The sequence below is a fragment of the Durio zibethinus genome, chromosome 1 (assembly GCF_047325235.1).
Source record: "Durio zibethinus cultivar Kanyao isolate XHJ-2024 chromosome 1, ASM4732523v1, whole genome shotgun sequence".
In the NCBI taxonomy this organism is placed as follows: domain Eukaryota; kingdom Viridiplantae; phylum Streptophyta; class Magnoliopsida; order Malvales; family Malvaceae; genus Durio; species Durio zibethinus.
Window position 1 is genome coordinate 5,757,827 of NC_143162.1, and position 21,357 is coordinate 5,779,183.

General features: G+C 31.2%; 3 protein-coding genes across 6 annotated transcripts; all 3 read right to left on the bottom strand.

The window, feature by feature from the left end:
• Window positions 1–834: 834 nt before the first annotated feature.
• On the bottom strand, window positions 835–2,300 carry LOC111311863 (protamine P1 family protein). The gene has a single exon (XM_022911654.2). The coding sequence runs from the start codon at window positions 1,987–1,989 to the stop codon at window positions 1,036–1,038; it is 954 nt and encodes a 317-aa protein (XP_022767389.2). The 5' UTR covers window positions 1,990–2,300; the 3' UTR covers window positions 835–1,035.
• A 2,142-nt stretch (window positions 2,301–4,442) lies between these two features.
• On the bottom strand, window positions 4,443–9,923 carry LOC111311862 (uncharacterized). Of its 4 annotated transcripts, none has more exons than XR_002692691.2 (5): window positions 8,930–9,923; window positions 7,293–7,708; window positions 6,165–6,420; window positions 5,832–5,999; window positions 4,443–4,637 (listed from the first exon to the last, which is right to left on the bottom strand). XR_002692691.2 is itself a non-coding variant. In XM_022911652.2 (4 exons), exons 1-4 carry the CDS (start codon window positions 9,354–9,356, stop codon window positions 5,887–5,889), a joined length of 1,212 nt encoding a protein of 403 aa, XP_022767387.2. In that variant the 5' UTR covers window positions 9,357–9,920; the 3' UTR covers window positions 5,545–5,886. The 4 variants fall into 4 exon arrangements, 1 of the variants encoding a protein (XP_022767387.2); XR_016342174.1 differs by lacking the exon at window positions 4,443–4,637 and adding an exon at window positions 5,035–5,393; XR_016342175.1 differs by lacking the exon at window positions 4,443–4,637 and adding an exon at window positions 5,035–5,414.
• A 200-nt stretch (window positions 9,924–10,123) lies between these two features.
• On the bottom strand, window positions 10,124–15,477 carry PUR4 (purine biosynthesis 4). Its single transcript, XM_022911655.2, has 4 exons — window positions 15,447–15,477; window positions 15,294–15,345; window positions 10,855–15,056; window positions 10,124–10,526 (listed from the first exon to the last, which is right to left on the bottom strand). Exons 2-3 carry the CDS (start codon window positions 15,333–15,335, stop codon window positions 10,860–10,862), a joined length of 4,239 nt encoding a protein of 1,412 aa, XP_022767390.2. The 5' UTR covers window positions 15,336–15,345; window positions 15,447–15,477; the 3' UTR covers window positions 10,124–10,526; window positions 10,855–10,859.
• Window positions 15,478–21,357: the final 5,880 nt, after the last annotated feature.

Consider the following 21,357-nt stretch of genomic DNA (forward strand, 5'->3'; position numbering starts at 1 on the left):
ATGCGATCTCAACGCAATCTTTTCCAGATAAGATACAAACAAACAGATCTTTTTCTTTTAAGAAAGTGAAAATTGCCATCCTACAGTGTCTCATCCAATCTGAAAAGAACGTATGATCCCGTTTTCCTTATATCGGCATGCTTATCAACTTGTCAATTGCCATGTGGCTTTCTCACAAATAAACATGATAATAATCATTTGACTAAGCTTTCCAATCAAAGTAACAGATCTTAGCAGGATAATCAATATAAAACACCTTAACTAAACATTAGAATGTCATGTATTTATGTTTATTTATTTTATATAAAAATAAAAATTATTATATCATAATTGACGTAAAACATACGAAATATAAAATATATTTTTATATTTTTATTAAATTTATATATAATTTTTATTAAAAATTTATTAATTTTTTATTTTTTATACAATTTTTACGCATTATCAACGTCATATTTAAATTTTCCATATTTAATTAAAATGACTGAGACATTCAATTTAATAATCATTTGCAAAATTTTAAAACCAATCATTTCTGTTTTTTCTTGCTATTAACAAAAAACTCGTTGTTTAATTAAAGAGAATAAACATTAAAATAATGAAAATTAAACTGCAGGTCCATAAAACTGCATAAACTTTCTACCAAATATAAAGGCTGGTTATGGTATCCAAAGATCCATGAAACTAATCAAAGAACCATAAAACCCCCTCAGAAAGCCCCTATCTGTGCCTGGAACCAAAAGCAGATAACACTTTTTTCCTTTCAAAAGAGAAAAAAAAAATTTGCCAACACCTCTAAAGACAGCAGCCCATGACGATGTTTCAGAAGAAAAATTTTAAAACACAAACAAAATTTACCATTGATTTCATTTTCCAGTGTACTTTTAAGAGCCATAGAGATTCTCTCTTACAGCTCTAGATGTTGATATAACGAAGTCATTCAAGTGAAAATAAATTACAGCTTCTTCCTAAAATAACCAAAAATATTCAGAAAATTAGTTTAAAAAAAAGAAAGAAAGATAGAAATTAAATGAATCACGTGAAACCCAACCTTCCCTTCTTCCGGAAACTCATCTCAGGATCTAGTCTTTCAGCTGTTCTTGCCGGTTCTGATTTACATCTAGTGAGGATTAGAGGCCGTACATTCCCAAATTGCCCCGTTTTCAACTCGTCATTGTTTTCGAATTTTTCTATGATTTTCTCTTCAAATTCCTTGCAACAACCCGGCTTTTCTTCAGTTTCTGAATCCGTTTGGGATACGTAATCCGAATTTCTACAAATGGACTGCTTTTCCGATGTGGGATTCTCTTCTTCTTCTTTAAATCCTCCGTTTTCTAGCTCTGTTTCCTTTTCTTTTGAGTCTTGGTTAGCTAAAGGTGAACCCCAAAATCTACAAGCTAAAGAAGAAGATCTATACGGAGCAGATCGACAACGTGTTAAAATCAAAGCATTTTTGGGTGGTGATGAACAGGAAGAAGATACAAAAATCTTAGATTCCTTTTCATTTTCTTCACTTTCTTCTTCCTCATTTTCCTTCACACAATCTTCGATTTTGTTCCCAAATTTCGATGAATCTTCTCTAGTTTTGGGTTTTCTACTACAAGACCCCATATGGAAAAACGACCCCCATTTCTTCCAAGCAGGTCTACAAAAAGGCTTGGCCTTGACTTTCTCAGATAAATGATGACAAAACAGAGCATTTCTCATCCATTTACAGCGGCTATGGCGACGGCTCAGGGCTCCGGATCGACCGGGTTTTGAACCACTTTGTTTGGAGCGTTTGACACGAACCTGACCCATGCAAGTGACTTTTGGCGAAGAAGGCTCTTGGGTTTCAATGGCGGTGTTCTTTCTTCTAACAAACATTGGGCTTGTACGTGACCTTCCCCTGCTTCTGCTCCCAACATTGCTTCTCAAAAACCGCATCAATGGTGGCGGATACTTCTCAGCCCGACCCGGACTCGATATGGATTTTGATGATAGCTTCATTTTCACAAAAAAAGAAAAAAAAAACTTTCCTTTCTCTTTGAAGATTGCAAAGATTTCTGCTTTCTTTCTTCTTGTTTTTTGTAGATTCTCTATCTACAGGAGTTCTTTGTATGTTTTGTGTGTGTGTGTGTGTGTATGAAGCTTTTGAGTTTGGAGATGGAAAGGATTTGTACTTTGGTTATTTGTCTTTCTATAAAAACATGTGGATTTTGCGTGTGGAGACTCTGGGATGGCTGTCTTTGCTTCTGGTAAGAAACTGAAGATGTAGTGCTCAGTGTTCACACCTTCCTCTTTGTTTTTCTCTCCACTTTTCCTTTGTCTTGTTTTTGTTTTTGCTTTTTACAGATTTTTTAAAATATATCTGCACGGATGGGTGAATCATTCAAATTTAGGTCAAATTTTGTAGGAGATCTCTGAATTTTATAAAATTTAAACTTAGTCCCTAGTTCATACAAATTTAATTTTTGTATTATTTTGATTAGATAATTTTATATCAATCACTAACTCTTTTAATTTTTGGTCATTAAAAATGCTAACATGACCGTTGAGTTAATAATTTGAGCATTGTCTTTGTTGATATGGCATTAACTTTGTTAATATGATATTGATTTACTGATATGATAATTAAGATAGATGAAATCAAGTATAAAATTATGCAAATAATCCATGTATTCATATAAAATTTAAAATTTAATATTTTTACTTATATAAAATTTAAAATTTACTCTCTGTAGTATCATAATATTTAAAATTTAATCTCTATACTTATATAAAATTTTAAAATTTTGTTCCTATACTCATACAAAATTTGACATTTAGTTTCTTTAATACAAAAAATATTAAATTTTAAAAATTATCACAATATTTTGTTATAATATTAAAAAATCTATCACAATATTTTGTCACAAATTTTACTTATATTCTATTACAAAATATAATATATGTTCTAATTTTACCATTTTTTTGTCATAATTATAATATATTGTGGTCATATGAAATAAAATTTACACAAATCTATTAAAATCTATCATAAATTTTTCAATATATGATACAAAATTGTTAATATATAATTTTAATAAAACTATCATTTTTTTATTATTTTATTAAATGAATTAGAGTTATAATTCTCTCTCATATAGGTAAAATTATCCATTAAACAATATTTTTATTCTTTTAAATTAAATCCTATTTAAATGATTTTTTATAATCAATCTAGATTCAAGATTCTAAATATATTAAAGTAATTTACTAAATTTAATATGTATTAGTTTTAGAATTAATTTTATTATTTAATTTAACATAACTATTTAGATAAAAAAATTTTGTGAAAACTCAAAAAAAAAAAAATTTATTATGATACATGAGATTGATGTTTTGGTTTATCAAGTAAATCATTTCCTTATTTTGTTTTGTTCGGATTTCAAATTTATCCTTTAAATGAATAAGAATTTGTCTCACATAAAAATATATGTTTGAATCTCTTATTTTGTTAATGGAATAGTCATTCATAAAAGTATATTTTTGGTCCATTACAAATGTAACTTTATTCAATAGTTTGATTTATTATAAATTTTATTATATAATATATTTAAACTAGTTAAAATAATATTAATTTTGTTATATTAATTTAAATTATTAATATTATAATTGATTAATATATATGATAATAATATTATTAATATGATATTATTAAAAATTAATTATTTATAATAAAAATAAAATATTTTTAAAATTATCTTTTATACAAGAAGGATTAAAATATTTTTAAATTTTATTATTTTAAAAAAATTTTCTAAAAATTTCAAAATAATTTTTTATATTAGATTGACTAAATTTCAAATTTTGCATAAATAGATACTAAATTTTAAATTTTGTACGAATACAAAAATCATTTATATAATTTAACAACTAATTTTATTTACTCAAATTGCCAAATTAGCAAATTAATATCACATCAATATTTTTAAAAATAAAAATTTAGCTAAATTAGTTATTAAATTAAAATTTTCAAATTAAAATAATAAAAAATTAAATTTATATGAATTATATTATAAAAATTAAATTTTAAAATTTCGTAAAGTATAAAATTTTTTTATGTAATTTGACTTAAACATTATAAAGGTGATTTTTTTTAAGGTCGTTGTCGGGTTCTGTTTGGCTTGACTCGGCCATACCTTCGTGGTCAGCTATTATTTTACTAAGGAAAAAACCTGTAACATAATGAACGGATTCATCCAAGGTGCAGCGATAACCGTTGGATCTTGGTTCAATGTGGTAACATCTAGCTCTTGTTTGAAAAATGGTTGGGGGGATAAGGGGAAGGCGTTGTCCACTCAGTCACACAAAGCATTCATCATTGGATGGTGATTGATACATCTTTTTTAAGGGAAACATCATTACCGAACAAGCTGATTCTTTCGTTTAATCCACTGCTTTTTTCAGAGAGAAATGATAGAAAAAAGGAATTGGGAGCTGGAACCAACCCAACCCTGGAGTAATTTACACTTTGTTTAAAGCTTTACAAAAGAATTTAGTGCTAATGTATCATGTAGTTATTCAATCGTCTGCTACATCTTGATTTCTCACTTCCTCTCAGAAAATTACCGTTTGGAGTTTGAGATTCCTTCATCTATCAAAATGAATAGTAGCTGCCAAGAAAAAGAAAAAAAAAAGAAGTGTATCTTCTTCTGTAACCTGTACGGCAACAATACAAAATAATAATAATGGTTAAATCAATGCTCAGCTGTTTTTTTCGGATCCCTGGTACTAACTTGACGGCCTATCTTTCAATCAAAAACATCAGATTTCTGACACTGATGAGTTAAATATGAGAGATTCTACTTACTTTTGGAAGAGCTTTCTTCAGTTAGACAGTCAAATTGATTGGGTCATTCTTCGGTTCGTGTAGCTCTAGCCTCTAGCTAGCTCTTGCATTTGCTGCTTGACTTTATCTAAGGTATACGCTAAAGATGCTTTTTACAATGAAACTTGGTCTTTACATTTTCTACTCTTTGTCCTTCTATTCTTAACCATAAAAATATCATTGATGAAGAAATCCAATGCATTGAAAGTTCTTATGACCAAAAGAGAGATTAAAGTGAACAATCATTGTCCTTTATAGATATATCAAGGATCTACATGTCTTCCTTCGAAAGCTCTTGGAAATCATGGGAAATTGTATATGTAAACAGTCGGCCTTAAGTGTTCTTCTTTGTCTACCCTTGAATGGCGCCTAATATCATGAAGTGGTTCTATCATTAAAAGTCAAAAAAAGAAAGCACATGAGATGGGAAAGGCAATTTTTCCACACCCCACCACGGCTGATGGCTCCACCAATCTTTTATCTGCCTCTGCACAAGCAACCACCACCAATCTGTCTACAATTGCTCGCTTCCAACATTACCCTTTAGTGCATTCAAATCAACCTTAAAGTTTGTGAAAGGAGTGATTCATAATTTATGAATGCAAATGGACATATTAGTAATTTTATCTCCCAACAAGAAAACAAAAAATCAACTATGATTTCAGGTTCCTCTCTGGCACTCAAGAAAGAGCTTGATCAAGAAGCAGGCAAACTATGCAAGTCAAATTAGGAATTACTTGGTGAAGAGAGTTCAGCTCCAGACACTAGGCATAAAAAATATAAAACATATTCTAATAAAATAATCAGACAGGCAGAATGCAATAAACAGACTACCATTTCTCGGTTTTTGATACTGTAGTATTATAATTGAAGAGGGTCCAGGAGATACACGGGGAAAAGCAAGCTAGATTTTAGAATGGTGTGACCTACTCAATTGGTATTATTTTCAGATGGCATCTGATGATTGCTTATGAATTACCTTCTAGGTCTTGCCCATGGAAAATATTGTAATCATGCTGGCATATCAGTTGCACTCAGGACTCAACGGGTCTTTTCAAACCTATCAATGATTTCCTTGTCTCAGATCCACTAGGGCAATCCTGATCGTTCATACATTCTTGCTTCCCTTGGACCTCAGTGTCATCATCTGAGAATATTACATTGGTATTAAAGAAAGACTCTAAAGTATTTAGCATAATTAAGAATGAGCATAATATAGTTAGTGGTAGCCCTAGAATTCTGGTGAAAACAATAAAGCAGTACATGTAATTGGTTTCTTAAGACACAGCTCAGATGGTAGAAGAAGTCTTACCTGAGACTGTTGACAGAGAGAAGTTAGTCAGGCGTCTAACACAATCCTTTAGTGCTTGGAGTTCAGCTTCCTTCTCACTTAGTTTGTTTTGAACCAAATGCAATTCAGATTCTAGCTCCTCAATTTGGTTTTCCTGCTGCTCGATTAGCAAATGGCACAGCTTTTGATCTAGTTCAGATGGCAATACTCCTTGGCACTGGTATGAATCAAACCTCTGCCCCACTGACTCATGCAAACTTTTGGCTGAAACCTCAGTCTGCAAAAGATTTCTTAGGTCAATGGCAAAAATTTTGTGATTCCAAGAAGATGCAGAGTTGTTAGAACTCAAAGCGGGAAAAAGCACACATTGCAGATGTATTTACATGTTTTCCATGATTCAGATGCAATTTTACTCATGCATCAGGTACTATACTTCTGTACTCTAACCTCACAAATTGGCATATTATCTCTTCAAGGTCTGGCCGGTGGCCACAGTTATCAAATTTCTCCAAGTACTAATTGCATACTAGATACTGCTTATCTAATAAACAGTCTGGTTACATATGTTTCAGTTCCTCCTAGTATGGCCTAATACTAGAATTCAGAAGTTCCTATTCGTATTTGATAGTATACCCAAAATACCCTTGCTTATGAAGGTTGCTGCCTGCACCCTTAGCCCCTTAGCACAATTCACTTTTGAAATTGATTACATCTGTCTCAGTACTTGTCAGATATAAACTATTAGCTAGCATTAGAATCAAGCAATCAAGCTATGAGCCTGATATCCATAAAGATATTCCTTTCATCAAGGAAAGCTACTTACTGATTTCACATGCATTTTATAACTTGAACACTAATAGAGTAAAACAGTTAATGCGTAAATGTGGTCAGCTATGGCTGTTCATTAAAAAGAATCATCTCTTAAAGAGGTCTGAAAAGTCTTTTTAGGTGTGATAAATTCAATTGTGTCAAAAAGAGAAATGTTGTATCTAAAGACGAAAATATCCCTTTATTCAAAAGCTAAATTTGAATACGCTCTTCCTAAATATTTAGTAAAGGTGGAGATATGGCATAAACTGGTCAAAAGGAAGCACCTTTAACTGGTAAGTAACTTAAATAAAGGATATAAAGCTACTTGAAACAGTTCACCTCACTCAATTTTTGCAGTTCTGACTCAAGCTCTGCCTCTAGTTGATCCATTTCCACCACCTCTGGCTCTGGTTCTGGCTCTTCAGTAAGAACACTACTGGCATATTCACCATCATCAATTACCGGGAGTCTGCATACTTTGATCTCATAATGGCCTCTGTGCCCTTTACCTGACTTATCAAGCAGTAACTGCATATCCTTGCCACTAAATTTTTTTGAACTTGTAGCAACTTCATTTGCAGAATTTGAAGCTTGCAGATTGCAAGATGATTTTCTTTTACATAGCTCAGTTTTTAACGCCTGAACCACTTTTGCAGTCTCATCCATGGCTGAGTTCAGTTTATTGATCTCAGCCTTCCCAATTGACATCATGTACATGATACCAAAGCCAAGTCCCCAATGAAATACAGAGCTATCTAAGAGTAAAATGCAAAATAAATCGAGATGTCAAAATCAGAGCTCTAAACATGTTTAAAGCACAAACCCTAAAAAGGACAACTAAACTATGCAATGCAAACTAACAAAGCCAACGAAGATGTACAATATCAGAAAGACAATCCGAATTTTGAAGCTATTTTTTTTGGCTAACGAAATATTGATAAAATAGTGAAAAATATCCGTTGTGTTAGCACCTTCAGAATTATCAGAGGCACTAAAAATTTTTCCAAACTACCAGTGAGCTGTTGATACTTGATATGTAACTGAAGGTTTCCTGTTGATAGTTTGATGTGCTACAGTAGTACCTTTTAGGAAGATACATGCTTTCTTACAGGGTGAAATAGCAGTTCACTGTGACAAGCTGTTTGAGACCAAAGCATATCATTTTAATAGGATTAATTTACAATCCTTCTTGCAATGAAAAAAATTTTCATATAAAGCCAGTACACATAAAATGTAATGGAAATGCCTCAGCATATCTTGACAAAGAGACATGGCACTGTACACAATCATTATTAAAAAAAAAAAACCTCTGCTCATCACTTTCTATTATATCAATTATCAAGTCAAAAATTTCTTTACCACAAGAATTATTTTTTAATCAAACACACGCAAGCTCACCCCACCAGCATCCTCTTTTAACCCCACCAAGAGAATGAAGTGATAGTGAGAAAGTGATCGGTTCCAGAAGGATGTCGGCAAGTTATTTATGCCACAAAAGGTTTATATTTTTGCTTGATAATATATAAACATATTATTGTCTTTCATTGTTCCATCTCTAGTATTTACAAGAACTTAAGAAGATCGCAGTGAAAACTATCCTGTTTTCTATCACTTAGACGTTAGATGACAAAATCTGCTTAAAGATATATAATTCATCTAAAATGATAATTTGACCAGAAAAACAATTCCATTAACAATCCAGAGCATACTCATATCCTCAACTATCTACAACTCGTGGAAGTAAATTTCAAAGAATGCACAAATGATGGCATTTGTAGAAGGAACGACAACTCTATTCTAGCTTTTAGTGACATAGTTTGGTAAATATTGAACTCAGTTAACAACATCAAGTTATGTTAAAATTCCAACTTTTTGAGGCCTAATTGACCCAAAAAAAAAAAAATGACCAAACACAACTTGAGCATTTTCTCAGCAAAGCAAAATGAAAAAGATCATAATACAAACAGGAACAGTACCTTTAGAAGGGAATGATCCACACTTATAAGCTACATTCTTTGCAGTTTTCCTCTTCTTCAAACAAACAGCAAACTTCCTCCTATTCACCTCTACACCACCACCACCACCACCACTTGATCTTTTCCCAGCCTTCTTCAAGACGACATTTTTCCTCAAGTTCCTAACCTTGGCTTTAACCCCAGTTTTTCCAGCAGACTCAGGACTGGAAAATCTAAAGATCCCATCTTGCCTCTGTTTTTCTTCCCAATTGCTGTCACACCGAGATTCTAAAAACCCATTTTGGAGATGAGGATCTTGTTTTTCTTGATCAAGATTGGAATTTGGGGTATTTGGAGAAATGGGGTTCTGGGGGTTGGCGTTAAAGAGGTGTTTAGTAAGGAATCTGGTGGATCCAGCAACAGCTGCGCCTAAGAGAAGCTGCCACATTTGAGATCAAAGAGAGAAAAACGGCATAATTTTTATAGGGAATGAGAGAGAGGAGAGATCAAGGCATTGAAGACAGTACCAAGACGTGAAGAGAGGGAGGTAGGTGGCAGTGGCAATTTTCCTACTTTCTTTATTTTCGACGCATATTTCCCGCTTTGCACCATTTTCCAATTTTGGACCACGCTTTGGTTCTTCCCTACATTTTTTACTGTAAAAAGTTACTAGTTACTATTACCACTTTGGCATTTTCGCCTAATTTGAAAGCTCTAATTTTTAACCAGAAAGCTTAATCATAAGCTGTAAAATTTTCTTTACAAAAGTTCATTCTTTTTTTTTTTCCTTTTTTTTTTGAGTTTCTTAGCGTTTAGGTAATGAATAAAAGTTATTAAAAGAATCTGAAATTATCTTTTATAAATGAACCTTAGGTAATTAGTAAAGTTCTTTCCTAGAAAGACTTAATCATAATATGCTATGTTTGTTCTTTCACAATGATTTTAAAGTACATAGAATTATAGATCAAATTTTAATTGTCTTAAACATTGTTTGATTGTTTAAAGGAGAAATATTCAAAGATTTGTCTACCCCCCCCCCCCCCCCCCACCAAAAAAAAGACTTTATTTCAAATAATAAAAAATATGGGGTAAATAAAAGGAAGTCTGAATCTTTCCCATCTTACCACGTACGAGTCAATCAAATCTAGTAGTTTTTGAATTTCAAATTTGATAGTATTTGTTAATAGTAGTAGCAAGAAATCCAAATCCCTCGTGTTGATTTTCAAAAAGTTTTTGACTTTATTATATGCAGAGACTTCAGGTTTGCATCAGGTCACTTTCAAATTCTACATCATCTCTATGCCAACCTTTTTTACAACTGTTGGTAAGTCACCAAATAAAGTTTGTGAAAAGAGTAAGCATCAGTAGAGTTGGAAACTTGAGAGGATGAGGAAATACAATGACACAACATACTTTATTAAATAAACTGCTCTGTGGTCAGCTCGGCATGAAGCAAATACTAGTAATTCTTATGCCTTGAACGATGCCAATGACATTTTCCAGAGGGCCTCATGGCATCTCATTGATTCAAAGATAACAGTTAAAAACCCCCGAATCAAAACTCAGATGAAGCATCCAAACACGATGATTCCTCTCATTTGGCTTTACATCTCATAACCTGTGATAAGAAAAAGTGAGCTCAATTTATACCATGTATCTCTTAGTTTACAACATATTCTGAAACTTTACACTTACTATATGAAGTTGTTATGTAAACCTAGTGTCATGCAGCATAATTTAAGATTGGAACATCCCTTTTATCCATTGTCAAACTTTGTTCATATAATTCTTACTACTTCCTCAGATTACGGCACTTGAATTAAGATTGCATGATTTCATCAAAGGCACTTACATATAGACAATGCTTTCAATTATTTTCACATATAAAATGCTAGATCAAAATTTGTGAATTTGTTTGCCTCACTAAAATGAGTAGAAAAACTAACCAATATCATAAGCACCACTCTCTGGCGTTTTGAAACATCCGTAACCATGGGCTAGGGAGTTTCTTGTCCACATTCCAGTCCTTTGGATACCAAGGGAATTGCCACATCAGGAAACAGCGCTCTGGATGAGGCATCATGGCAAGATGTCGACCATCAGGAGAACAAATTGCTGCCACTCCTAATGGAGAACCATTCAAATTGAACGGGTAAGCCTCAGTTGGATTCCCATCATCGTCACAATATCTCAATGGCGCCAAACCCGAATGCAATACTCGATCCAGAACGCCATCATCAGGAAAATATGCCCTCCCCTCACCATGGGCAGCCCATACACCTAATGTACTGCCTTCCATTCCTTTGAACATCACTGCAGGAGAGTCCTTTATAGTCACACTGGTGAAGCGGCATTCAAATCGTCCAGACTCATTGTGAACAAACCTTGGCTGTGATGGGTCCCCACCTGCACCAAAAACACCCCCAACTTGGGGGCCAGGGACCCATCCTAACAGAGCCATTAACTGACATCCATTGCAGACACCAAGACTGAAAGTATCAGGGCGCTTGTAGAACTCCTGAAATTGATTGAGAAGAGGCTGATTGAATCGTATGGATGCAGCCCAACCTTTTGCAGAATCAAGCACATCAGCATAACTAAAACCTCCAACAAAAGCAATTCCACGGAATTCATGCAAAGAAATAGCTCCCTTAAGAAGGTCTGAAATTGTAACATCCCAAGGCTCAAAACCAGCAGCATAAAACGCTGCTGACATTTCTCTATCTCCATTGCTGCCTTCCTCACGAATGACAGCTACTTTTGGTTTTAAAGTTGCAGTCATGTATTTCTCATCCGTGAAGGAAGGAGTGAAAGACAATGCCCAAGAAGGTTCATGCCTAAACTTCAAACCTTCTTTCTCCAATTCCACACAAGATGCTAGTCTCTGCAACTTTTCGAGCTGGAAACTTGTGTCCTCCCACATATCTCGGAGGAGAGAAGTTTTCTCAGTTAAATGAGTAATTCTGTCAACCTTTAGCTCTATCACAGGTGAATTGGTTACCTGTCCTATTATCTCAGCAGAAACATCCATACTGCTGAGCTTTCCCATCACACTATCCAGGTTATTCTTGTTTACCTCAAGAATAAGACCAAGCTCTTCGGCAAAAAGTGATTGGAAAACACTATTCCCTTGAGAAGCCAAGTCCAATACAATGCCACAATTTCCAGCAAATGCCATCTCCAGGGCAGAAATGAGTAACCCACCATCACTGATATCATGACCTGCAGAGATCATTCCACCTCCAAGTAGGTCCTGCACACCCTCAAAAACTCTTTTAAGGTAAGAAACATCATCAATGTCAGGGCACTCATTCCCAATTTGGTCAAAAACCTGAGCCAGAGCAGATCCACCTAAGCGCCGCTTTCCCTTTGCCAAATCAATATGAAGCAAAACACCATCATCCCCTAGCTTCAAATCTGGAGTTACTGTTTTTGTTATGTCAGGACAAGTGACATAGGCACTAATTACAAGATTTCCAGGAGCCTTAACAACCTCACCACCTGCATGGGCAGCCATGGAAAGACTGTCCTTCCCACCATCAATAGCAATACCAAGTTCAATCATTGCTTCTGAAAGAGCAATAGCAGCATCATACATGGATGCTCCTTCCCCCTCAAGCTTGGCAGCATACATCCAATTTCCACTTGCTTTAACATCAGACAGAGAAGTAACCTTTGCCCAAACAAGATTTGTGAGAGCTTCTCCGACAGCCAGTCTAGCCATTGCTTTTGGATCAAGCAGCCCTTTGATTGGCTGCTCTCCAATGGCACAGGCACCTCCAGTAAAGTCAACATAACTTTGAGCAATAACTGCAACATCAGAAAGAGGTAACTGCAAGGGACCAACTGTTTGCTGTTGTGCTACAAGACCCGTTACACATCTATCAACTTTTGTTGTCAAAAACCGTTTGGAACATACAGATGGAAGTCTCAATACCCTCTTCAACGAATCCATGACTGAGATTCCAGGAGCAATATCAAGTGGCTCTCGTGCATAAGCCACCCGCTTGAATTCAAAGCTTTTTTGAGGCATGTCCCCAAGCACTTTCTCAAGCTCAAGATCAACAGCTGGAGGAGGTGGAGGGAGTCCACTTGCACGGCTTTTTTCAATAGCTAAGCTATCAACTAGAACAACACGTCCCTCACCATTAATAGTTCCAATAACAGCCATTGAAAGTCTTTCTCTTGCACAGATTGATTCCAATAGATTGCGGCTTTCAGGCTTCACCAAGATTGCATCTTGTTCTTGATACTCTGCACCCCATATCTCCAAAACAGACATTGTGCGATCTCCAACAACAATGGCCCGAATATCAATCTCAGCACCCTTTGGGTATATAATTTCCTTGACAACATTGCAATTCCCACCAGCTCCCTGATCATGGATGCTAATAATGGGGTTATCCTCTCCCATCTCAATGCAGGCCCGAACTACACGGTACAATTTTTGTGCCATTTCTGCATCTCCACGTTGTACGGCATTAAAATCAAGTTCTGCATCATTCTGGCCACTAACCATACTGGATGCAGCCCCACCACCCATTCCAATTCGATATGCAGGGCCACCAATCTTTACAACCAACATTCCAATCTCAGGGTCCCCTTTGGATATATGAATGTGATCAATATGTCCAATACCTGCACTGAACATGATAGGCTTCAGCCATTCACGTCGTTCGCCACTAGGAAGTCTCATTCCAAAAGTTCTAGTGAAACCCTGAATCAAGGGTTCACCAAATTTGTTACCATAGTCTGATGCACCATTGCTAGCCTCGATGAGTATTTCCAAAGGAGATGCCAACTTTGATGGATATGTGAAAGATGGGTCTTCCCATGGAGCATATGATCCCTCTATATTAAGATTCCCGGTTGTGTAACCAGCAGTAGCAGCAACAACAAAAGACCCCCTTCCTGTGGCATGTGTATCCCTAATGCGACCACCTGCACCTGTCTCTGCACCAGGGTAGGGTGCAACTGCACATGGGAAGTTATGCGTTTCGGCTGTAAACAAGACATCAATTTCACGAGTTGTTTCATTTAGAGGGCAGGCTGTTCCAGGTTTAACTGGTCGCAATCGGTATGCAAGGAAACCCTTTATTGCACTCGAATTATCCTTAAATCCGATAACAGAATTGTTTGGATTTGCTTTCAAAGTGCTCTTGACAATTTGCATCAATGTCCTATCCATCGGCTGTCCATCAATAACAATCTTCCCTGTGAAAAACCAGTGCCTGCTGTGCTCACTGTTAGATTGGGCAATATCAAATAACTCTACATTTGTTGGATTCCGCTTAATGTCCTCCATGAACAGCCTGGTATAGTACTGTAAATCTTGTTCATCAAATGCTAAACCCATTTCCTGATTAATTTCTTCCAATGCTTTCCTTCCCCTCTCAATGACAGGCACAAAACGAACCTCCTCTGGAATCACAGTGGTTTCAAATGATGTGAGCCTCCGGCTATAAACACATTCCGTCATCCGATCATGCACCAGCGCAGCAAACTCATTAATTAGATTTTCCTGCAATGGTCCCCTACTATACAACAAGTATCTTCTTGACCTCTCCATTCGAGTCACCTCAGTCAAGCCACAGGATTGACAAATCGAAACAGCATTCGAGGACCAAGCTGTTGTAAAAGACAACCTAGGCCCAACTTCAACTATCACTGTATTCAACCCTTCTTGCTTCTTCTTTGCAAGAAAACTCTCATTCGCCAAATTCTCAGGTTCATATGTCTCCCCAAGAATCCATTTAAGTGTTGAGAGCTTCTCAGTTGAAATCTTTGAAGCAAGCCCTACATGGAAACACTGCTCGGTTTTTAACCCAACAACCTGATTCGAAACTTTGGTTTGAATCAATTTGAGAAGTTCATCATTTGCACTTTCTTGAATCAACGGAACACGGTAGAAATGTATGACCTCTTGAGCAAGCTTTTCGATCAATCCAGGTTGCTCATCAACCAAATTAGTACGGACACCTCCAGATGCCATTGCTCTAGGATTTGATTGAGAAGAGCACCTCAGAGAAACACCTTTTGTATTAGACATATGCCCCATCCGGCTTGGATTACAGAGCTTGCCCCATAACAAATTACCTCGCTTAATCGAAGGTTTTCTCTGCAGAAACAGAGTTTGCCTTGTTGTACCCTGATATAAAGCATAATTCACCAAAGAGTGGAGAAGAAAGTTAACAACCTGAATCATTTTTTGCACTAATATTTAAGAACCCAAAGTCATTGTTTTTATTTGTTTAATAAGAAAATCAAAGAAAAATCACAACCCTTTTCAGTTCCTAGCCAAACACGGAAAACCCAAATGTGGAATATCATTTTCACACACTTTCTCGGTAAACAAGCAGAGATTAGAACACAAAGAAAAACTTACTTGCAGGAACTCTGCAGCGGTTATCTCTCTTACCCCAGCCATTTTCAATTACCTGCAAAAAGAATCCAGGAGAAAAAAAAATCAGATAATCAAGTGAAGAAGAGAAACAAAATCAGATAAAACACAGAGACAGAGTGAGATAAAAGGAAAAACCTTGGCCGATGTGAAATAAGAAGCGGTGAACAGAAGGAAAGTGGGGGAACCAACCAATGTTTTTAGTCTTTGGGCTGTGGAATAAAGCCCTACATTCTGTATCTGTATTTTTTTTTGGAAAGGATATCTTTGTTGAAATTTTTTATTAGTGGGGAAAATTAATAAAAAAAAATACAAAAAGTTATTCATAGACTTTGAATTATATTATATTTTGTCCGATTTCAGGTTCCAATTAATCACAACAATATAGTAAGAATATAATAATATAGTAATAATTTTGTAGATTTGTTGCAATTTTGCAACTTTATCTAATTTATGGTAAGTTTATTTAATTATTTGTTGATTATTTTTTTCATTAATTTTTTTAATGAGATGTAATGATTAAATTTAATAAATAATCCTATAATCTATAAATAAATTGTTAAACTTTTTAATCTCTAAAACTTCATGTTTGATTTTAATTTCTTGATTATGATTCATTAGTTTCAAAACTTCATTTTAAATTTTAAGCTCGTAACCCTTTTATTCACCATTTTGACCAAACTTTTTTAAGAAAAAAAATTTGAATTTTAGACTTTTAGTGTCCGTAAAATGTTTTTTGAGAACTAAATATACTAAAAAAGATGTTGAGGATCAGAATAAAAATTTAATTACAAGTTTATACACTAAACTATCTATCTATTTAACTTTATAGAAAATGAAGAATGGGAGGGTGTCTCCTTCCTTCGAAATCATTTTTTGTTTTATTTTATTTTTTATAATTAATTTTATAAAGAATGGGGAAATAAAAATGTGTCCACGTAATATCCCTTCCAGTTTAAATACACTTTTTTCTATTTTTTAACTTTATTTTATTAAATTAATTTTTTTAATTTTACTTTTTATTTTAAATATTTTAATTTTAATTTTAATTTTTATTTTATAAATATTATAAAAAATTCAGTTGAGATATTAATGATAAAATAATTTATATTTAATTAATTTCAATTCGTATCGATCCATGGTAAGATTTTTTTAAAAAACCTGAGATTGGGTTGTCAAAAAATTTTTTTTATTTGGGTCTAGTCAAAAACATATTTAAAATGCTTCATTTCATCTTGGGTGTCCACGAGACACATCTCTTTTTTTCATTTATTTTTTAAAAGTTCTTATTTTTTTTAGTTTTTTTATTTATTTTATTATTTTTATTTTTTTATTATATAAATTTTGTCATAAATTGTCAATTGAGATAAAGATTATAAAATTACTCGTATGAATTTTGTTTCAAAATAATCTAATTGGTGTGTTTTTTTTCAATTGAATTAATTAGATTAAATTTTTTTAAATCGAGTTCGAGTAAAGATAAAATTTTAAATATTACACCTTCACCCACATCTTTTACCAAATGTCTTTTTTTTTTTTTTAAACTATTTTTACCTTTTTCACATATTTTCTCTATCATTTTTTTTTCTGCATACAATTCTCATTTTTTTAACTTCATTCTCTCTCATTTTCCTTTATAAACTCTCTCATTCTCTCATAATTTTTTCAAAGAACAATATGAAAGAATAATAATGGTGGTGAATCGAAAAATGCAAGAGTGAGGTTGAGGTCCAAAGAAAATATATATACTTATATTTGCTTTTAATTTGTGTTTGTATTTTTTAAATATTTCTTATCTAAATATATAAAAAGCCAAAATTTTAGGTAAAAAAGGAAATAGTCTTGCTTGGATAATTTATATTTTTGATATGTTGACAATTTTAAAAAATTATCATGTGTCTTTTAATAAATGCATTTTAATTATTTAAAAAAATTTATTACTTAAAAAATAATTAGTTAAACTAACTTAATTGCATTTATTCTCTTTTAAATACCCAATATTCTTATTTTATATAAAGATACCTTATATGAATAAGTTGTAATTAACTTGGTTAATAATACAAATAAGTTAGAAAAAAAAAAAAGCCTAAGTGAAAAGCTAATTACTAATGAATATATTTTCATATCTTCTAATTAGCTCACTAGATTATTTTTTTTTTCCTTTTCAAACACTCTAACGTACACTGTTATAAAATATTATTAATTTATTAAATGATAGTTTTACACATTCCATAAATTACTCTCATTATTTCAATTTTTAGTTTTTAGTCAACTTTACTTATATAAATATATAAAAGACAAAGTTTTAGATAAAAAAAAAAAAAGTTTTACTTAGAAAACCTACATTTTTTACATATGGACAGATTTAAAAAATTACCATATGTTTTTTAATAAATGCATTTTAATTATTTAAAATGTTTTTACTACTTAAGAGTAATTAGTTAGACTAAATTAATTTCATTTATTCTCTTTTAAATACCCAATGTTCTTACCTTATATGAATAAGTTTCAATTAACTTGGTTAATAACACAATTAAACTAAAAAAAAAACTAAATGGAAAGCTAATTACTCATGAATATATTTTCATATCTTCTAATTAGGGCACTAGAATATATATATATTTTTCTTTTTAAGCACTCTTATAAAATATTATTAATTTATTAAATGATATTTTTTATACATTCCATAAATTACTTCCAACACTTTCATTTTTAGTTTTTAGTCAACTTATTATAATAAATATTAAATATCTTGAACACCTTACTAATTTTATATCTTATATAAATATATAAAAGCTAAAATCTTTAATAAAAAACACAAATTGTTCTATATAGATAATTTAATTTTTTGACATGCGAAATGTCATAAATAAATGCCATTTATCCTCTATTTAATGGATTTGACTTGATAAATTTTTATTTTAAAATAATTTGTTATGGCAAAGTTAATTACATTTAAATTATTTAAATATCAATATTCTTGTCTCCTATAAATATCAATATTTTACATATCTTCTAATAGCTATTTATAATTATATAAACATATTAATTTACTAAAACAATCTAATATATATATATATATAATAACTTTTGACAAAAAAACCAAATAAGTCAATATATATAAGCTAGTATTTTATTCATGAATAATATCAAATGATATCTTATGTTTTTTATCTTAATCAACAAAATTTTCAATTTCTGTCCAAAAAATTATTAACTATTTAATAGCTTTAATTTTAGTTTTTAAAAACATTTTGATTATGAATATTTATTTTCTTTTTTTTTTTTTTACAAAAGTCTTATTGAACTTTTAACATCTTCAATTTTTATTTTGAATTTGGTAAATTTTTTCATACTTACATTATCTTAATTTTGGGTAATTGATTGTAAAAATAGAAAGAATTTATTGATATGTAAAGTTATGTATTTAAAATTTAAATTCCATAATAATATGTAATTAAGGAATATAGAAAATTTTCATGGTAATAAGTCATTCATTGATAGCTTAATCTATGTGATTTAAATTTTATGAGTAAAAATGTGTTGTATATAAATATAATAATGATATGACGAAGATGACAAATACAGCATTCTTTCTAAAATATTTTTCATTTGTATTCTTCTACTTTTTTTCCTTTTCATCGATACATTGTTTAAATATTGGTTTTTTTTTTTTTATTTTAAACCAATTTTCTATATTTTATAATAGGCTCTAAAGGGTGGTGTAAGATTATAACTTTGTAAGTATTATTATTATTTTTTTGTAATATTTTATTTTATTTTTTATTTAGTATTATATTTTTGTGAATATATATTTTCCTTTGAATTAATGTATTAAGTTTTATATTATGAAATACAATATGTATTTCGTATAAAAATCTATTACAATTTGATTTTACATACAAGTCGTCTTAGCTAAATTAAATTTATATATAGTTAATGTTAAGAAATAGCATGTTATTGTAGAGGTCGAAAAGATTAATTATTTGTTTTGGTTAAGGAGCTTAGTGATTTTTAATGATTTGATTTGATTATTTTTATGATTATTTGTAATTATGTAATTTTTCTCTAATAAAGGTTTTAGAAGAAGACTCACTTTATGAGAAGGATATAAAAGTAAAGCTCAACAATTATACAACACCAAGAATGCTTTCAGTATGCCATTTTTTGTCAAATATAGGGCATCACTAAAAAATATTTGATTGATTTTTTTTTTAATTTTTGAATTACAAATGAGATTTCATATTTCTTTTTATATTTTAGTGGAATTTTTTCCCTTTTTAGAAGTTACAGTTGATTTGATTTTTTTTTTTTTTTGATGTAGCAGATTTGTCCTATTAAATTGGCCCAAATAATATGAATATATGTAGTGTTATTTTAGTTTTTATATAAAATAAAATACTATTTTATATTAAAAAGTGCATGCATTATTAATTGATTTTTTTCTATTGTAGTTGTTTATTAAATTTCATATAATATTTTTTTCATTTCTTATATTAAATTGCATTCTTTTTTTACACAAGAATGTTTGGATGATGTGAATTAATTTAAATACATTTAATATGCTTTATTATTTTATGTGAATTCACTATAACTTTCTACTATTCACCAATTTATTAACTTTTTTTTTCTAATATTATTAGTCATTCTATATTTGAAAATTTGTAGAACATTTTGAAAAGTTACTTGTTTATGCAACATTTCAAATCAACTTATATATTTTAAATAGTTTATGTATTTTGAAAAATAAACATAACCATGGTCAATAGTATTTACTTCATTTAAAAAAAAAATAATGTCTATTTGTATGTGTATTTCAAAAAAAATATATTTTTTTATATAAAGTTTATTAATTATATTATAATTAATTTTTTACATATAATTTATTCGAAAAAAAATACGCTTATATTTATTTAAATGTTATCATTCATTAAAACTTGATATAAAAATTTTATTTTTTTTCATATTTAAAATTTAATTTAAAAAAATAATCCCATAACAAAACACGATTCTAATTCTAATGTATTTTATTTTTATCCAAATTCTCATATCTTAAAAACAACCATGTACCCTCTGGAAAATGCTACTACAACTTTTATATAAAGTTATAGGAAAGTTGTTAAATGTTAATAAAGAATAACCAGCCCACTGTTTCCATATTTTGTTGATAGCTTGTGTAATTATCGAGAGAGAGAACTTTTTTTTTTGTTATATTTGTTGTAATAACCTAAAAATACTGAAAATGTGATAATATATATATATATAATAAAATAACTATTTCATAATAATGGAGAAAATGGATAATACAAGTCCATGGTCTTAAAGTGGAAACTGAGAGATTTAGTTTTGAACAAGTTACGAGGTTAAAGCCAAAATTAGAGAGGTAAAAAAATTTGAAATTGACGAGTTTCGATCCGATTCGATTTTTTAAGGTCGTTTTTTTTTTTTTTTTTAAATTTGATATCGGATCGTGTTGGGTCGGGTGACATGAAAAAAAAATCAAGATTGGATCGGAGTCGGATTTTAGACAAATCCAATCATACTCGACCCGATATATATATATATATATATAATTTTTTTAATTATTTATTTAATTTTATAATAATTTATATATATTTAATTTTATATTTATATTAAAAATAATATTTTATTAATTTCAAATCGAATCGAATAATATATATATTTATACACTGTCAGATCAGATTCGAATATAAAAATAATAAAAAAATTTATCAAATCACAATCGAATTCAAATTTTACATGTTTAAAATAGAATCGGATTCAAAACGAACAAAAACCGATCCCGACCTGCCCGTCACAATCCCTAACCAAAATCCTCTCAAGTGACATCCTCCATAGATTTTTCTCGGCTACATACAGGAAAATGACAGAACATGTCCACGCATCAAGAACAACAAACATTTAAGTAAGTTTGGTATTATTTTAAGATCACTATGTTAATATAATCATTGAGGTGTAAAGTGGTCCTATCATTTATAATATATAATCATTTTATTTTATTAACAATCTTTAATTTTTATAAATTAAA

Coding starts and splice junctions, on each gene's coding strand:
- LOC111311862 (XM_022911652.2), bottom strand. CDS start 9,356: ATGTGGCAGCTTCTCTTAGGCGCAGCTGTTGCTGGATCCACCAGATTC. Junction 7,709..8,929: donor TGGATCATTCCCTTCTAAAG/GTACTGTTCCTG, acceptor TTTTACTCTTAG/ATAGCTCTGTATTTCATTGG. Junction 6,421..7,292: donor AACTGCAAAAATTGAGTGAG/GTGAACTGTTTC, acceptor AATCTTTTGCAG/ACTGAGGTTTCAGCCAAAAG.
- PUR4 (XM_022911655.2), bottom strand. CDS start 15,335: ATGGCTGGGGTAAGAGAGATAACCGCTGCAGAGTTCCTGCAA. Junction 15,057..15,293: donor CCGCTGCAGAGTTCCTGCAA/GTAAGTTTTTCT, acceptor GCTTTATATCAG/GGTACAACAAGGCAAACTCT.
- LOC111311863 (XM_022911654.2), bottom strand. CDS start 1,989: ATGAAGCTATCATCAAAATCCATATCGAGTCCGGGTCGGGCTGAGAAG.